The sequence below is a fragment of the Lipotes vexillifer genome, unplaced genomic scaffold, assembly GCF_000442215.2.
Source record: "Lipotes vexillifer unplaced genomic scaffold, Lipotes_vexillifer_v1.1 scaffold2094, whole genome shotgun sequence".
Lineage (NCBI taxonomy): Eukaryota > Metazoa > Chordata > Mammalia > Artiodactyla > Lipotidae > Lipotes > Lipotes vexillifer.
Genome location: NW_006790887.1, coordinates 365,364 through 369,057, shown reverse-complemented (window position 1 = coordinate 369,057; position 3,694 = coordinate 365,364). Strand labels below are relative to the sequence as shown.

Below are 3,694 nucleotides of genomic sequence, written 5' to 3'. Positions count from 1 at the left end.
CCCCCGACCCTCTTTCCACCTGTAACCCTTCCATTTCCTTTACCTCACCCCTCACCCTCAGGCCACCCCACTAAAAACATCACCAACGACTACCCCCCTCATGTCCACCAGCTGAGGGATGGTTACCTAAGTGTGGTTTATATCCTACAACAGAATGTTAACTGGCAATAAAAGGACTGAAGTACTGACACGTGGCACAACTTGAGCGACCCTTAAAAACATGCTAAGTGACAGAAGCCAATCACAAAAGGCCACACATGCTATGATTCAATTTATAGGAAATGTGCAGAATAAGGACACAAATAAGAGACAAACGGTACCTTAAGAGATTAATTAATAGTAGAATAAGAAACAAAAAGTAGATTAGTGTTTGCCTAGGTCTTGGGGTTGGGAGGGGAGGAGTAACTGTTAATGGATACAGGTGATGAAAATGTTCTAAATTTGTAGTGATGGTCGTACAAATCTGTGAATGCACCGAAACCGCTGAACTGTACTTTTTAAATGGGTGAATTGCATGGTTTGAGAAATTCTATCTCAATAAAACGTTACAAGAAAAAAACACCCAGAAAACAAAAACTTGCTGATAAATCCAGTGGTCACGTTTCAGTCCTCAGCTGACCTGACCTCACAGCATGATGCTAGGTAATCAGGGCACCGTCACTCAGGACCGTACTGCTGTCCTCGTCTCTAAAAGCCTTTCTCCGTGTGGGTTCCACAGGGTCTCCCTAAAAATGTACTAAGCCTGTCACCTCAGCCATTTGCGGAACACAGTGATTCTGCACGACACGACCCACAGGATGAAGAGCCAACCTGTCATCATGGGACAGACACACCGGCCCTTTATGGTCTGGCTGCCGGCTGGCTCCACGGCAGGGCTGGCAAACCTGTCCTGGAAAGGGCCCAGCAGCACATACGTCAGCACTGCTCAGCTTTGCCCCCGGGGAAAGCAGCCACAGACAATATGGAAATGATATTCCAGTGAAGCCTTTTTCTTTAAAAAAAAGAAAACAAACAAACAATAAAATAGGTGGGTAGACTTGCTCAGGGGCTGTAGTTTGCTGCTCTTAGTTTCAGACCGTCACCTCTGGTCATTCCTTTGACTTTCAGAAGCTGTACTGATTACAGTCCTTGTGTTATAATCCAGCCCGTCTCTAAAAATGTGTTGGATAGTAAATATTAAATATCAGGCGTTCCTATTCTACTATTTCAAACAGTGGAAATAAAAATGCATTCCTAGATGATCCAAAAACCCTAACAAGTTTCCCCCGAATACCATGAAAAACATTAACCTATCTGTATAACATCACACCCGGGTTCTTGGACAACATAAAGCATGGACTTCATTTATTATCATCTCAGTAGTTAGTGGCCACGGTGTGCGCACTGTGCGCGGTACTTTACAGAACCAGGGAGAAGTTACATCTTCCTTCTGTACTGCAAGAAACACCCCAGTATGAAGAGAAACGCGAACTAACTTGAGGAAGGGATCTTCTGAACTGGGCCCAGTGCCTGGCAGAAGTGGGTGCTGGGAGCCAGGAAGGGGGCAGAGGACATCTCCTCACTCTGATGAGCCACGCTGGCCAGGAGGCCCGAGGCTGGACCGCAGCACCCACACGATCCTCCCACCTCCACCCGCCAGACACTGCAATGGGCTGCTGACTCAGACGGTGGACTTGGGGTAAAACTTTTTGTCTGTCATGACCGTGAGTACTTGATAGTTAGTTTGAGTACCGGGGAATCCTTGCACACGTCCCCAAACGCACCATGCTCTGTAAGTTACGACTGGTGGAATGAATTCATTCATTCGTTCAAAAACCAAGAATCATTAATTTTCAATTTCCTATGGGAATAACCAGATGATTTTCCGCCTCACTTGCAACAGCTGGGCATAAGTTTCAATTACTGATTTTAGTGGGACAGTTGCCAGCCACATCCTGTTAGGATCAGCAATTATCAACACTATTTAAGTGCAAAGAAGCAAACAAAATAACCTTGTATGTAAACGTTTCCATAACTTAAAACGCCAGTCATCAATTAAAAAGAAAAAAAAAGAAGAATCCCTTTCTTGGGGGACTGGACCCGAGCTGTGGGGAAGAGTCCCTCCCAACGTAACTGGAGCCCCACCTCCTGCGCCCCGCCTATGGCAGCCCACAAGCTATGCCACGGTCTGAACGTCTGCATTTCCCCCAAACCCCACACACTGTGACGGCGTCAGGAGGTGGGGCCCCTGGTGCTTAGGGCACGAGGGTGGAGCCCTCGTGAATGGGATTAGAGCCCTTGCAAAGAAGCCCCACGGAGCTCCCTCGCCCCCTTCTGCCATGTGAAGACCCAGGGAGCAGGCACCAGCTCTGAACCAGGAAGGGGGCCTCCACCAGATAAAACCACGCGGTGCCCTGATCTCAGACGCCAGGCTCCAGAACTGTGAGAAGTCAATTTCTGTTGTCTGTAAGCCACCCAGTCTGTGGGATCTTGTTACAGCAGCCTGAACAGACTAAGGCCAGCACTGCTCCACTTCAACAATAAGTGGGACTGGCCTCAGTGGGTACCTTCGTCCTGCTCTGACTCTAATGAGAAGGTGTGTTTTGAAAGTTTCACCATTAACTAGGAAGTTTCCACTACGTTATATAACTAAATTTTCCTTTCATTTACAATAAGGGGTAAGGTGTGTTTGTACAGATGGTGTATACCATCAGGTGTAACATTCTGGTTACTACCGTAATATCCTTAAGTGGCCAATTTTCAAGAATCTGCATACAACATATATACCACAAACTACACTGAATGACTACGGCCTTCCACCTCACAGCACTTTGAAAAATTTATAGAACCTTAAAAGAATCACTTTTAACACTGATTATCAACAAGAGCAACTGTGAAAAGACAAAATATTTACAGTACTCATACCTGTGCTAGCAGATAAACAGAATTTTATATCATGCTTCCCATGTTTTCTACACTGTATCAATAATTTTTTAATGTACGTAACTGTGTATGAAATGTACAGTGCTATAAAGCAGTTATTATGTAAGAAAACACGATTCAGGGGTTCATCAAAATTACTTAAGCAATTCTGAATAAAGACCTTCAATGAAGCAGGCGGTACTTAAGCAATTCTGAACGAAGACCTTCAACGAAGCAGGCGCACCGAGTCTCCTCGGCCCGCGGTCGGAGGCCCGTCGGGGCGGGCAGGTACTTTACCTTTCCGAGCATCCTGCCCAGGAAGTAGTAATGTCTGGCAAAGGGCTCCCCCACAAGCATCTGGGCAGCTGGGTTGGGGTACAGCAGCCCTTCGTTAGTGGTCTTAAAGAAGCCCTGGTTGGGGTTAAACCCCGACTTCAGTAGTTCATTTAGAAACTCTCTGAAAATCCCACCACCGTCAATGCCAGCTTCGTCCAGGCCATGTGCATTGAGCAAGTGCACACGGATCCGCTTTTTCAAATCAGGCTCTGTTAAAAGAGGGGGGATGGGGCAAGGAGAAAATATTTTTTTAAAAAGCAATAAAATAAGCTGGTATTACAGGAAGTTAGGTAAGGGGAGCAAGAATATTAAAAATATTTTAATGCAAGACTTAAAAAAAAAAAATCAACATTAAAAAGAGACAATGAGACAGACTGACCAGTATTTCCCTCAGAGCCCACAATGGGAAGAGAGACATTCCTTTGCACTGATACTGACAGATCAAGAATGGAGTGAG

At 45.7% G+C, this 3,694-nt stretch overlaps 1 protein-coding gene across 1 annotated transcript in view; it reads right to left on the bottom strand.

Annotated features, from left to right (window-relative positions):
* UBE3C (ubiquitin protein ligase E3C) overlaps positions 1–3,694 on the bottom strand; it is a 120,295-nt gene that overhangs the window by 34,212 nt on the left and 82,389 nt on the right. Inside the window, exon 18 of the mRNA XM_007463981.1 lies at positions 3,199–3,446. Coding sequence (XP_007464043.1) covers positions 3,199–3,446 — 248 coding nt within the window. The remainder of the gene's footprint in view (positions 1–3,198; positions 3,447–3,694) is intronic.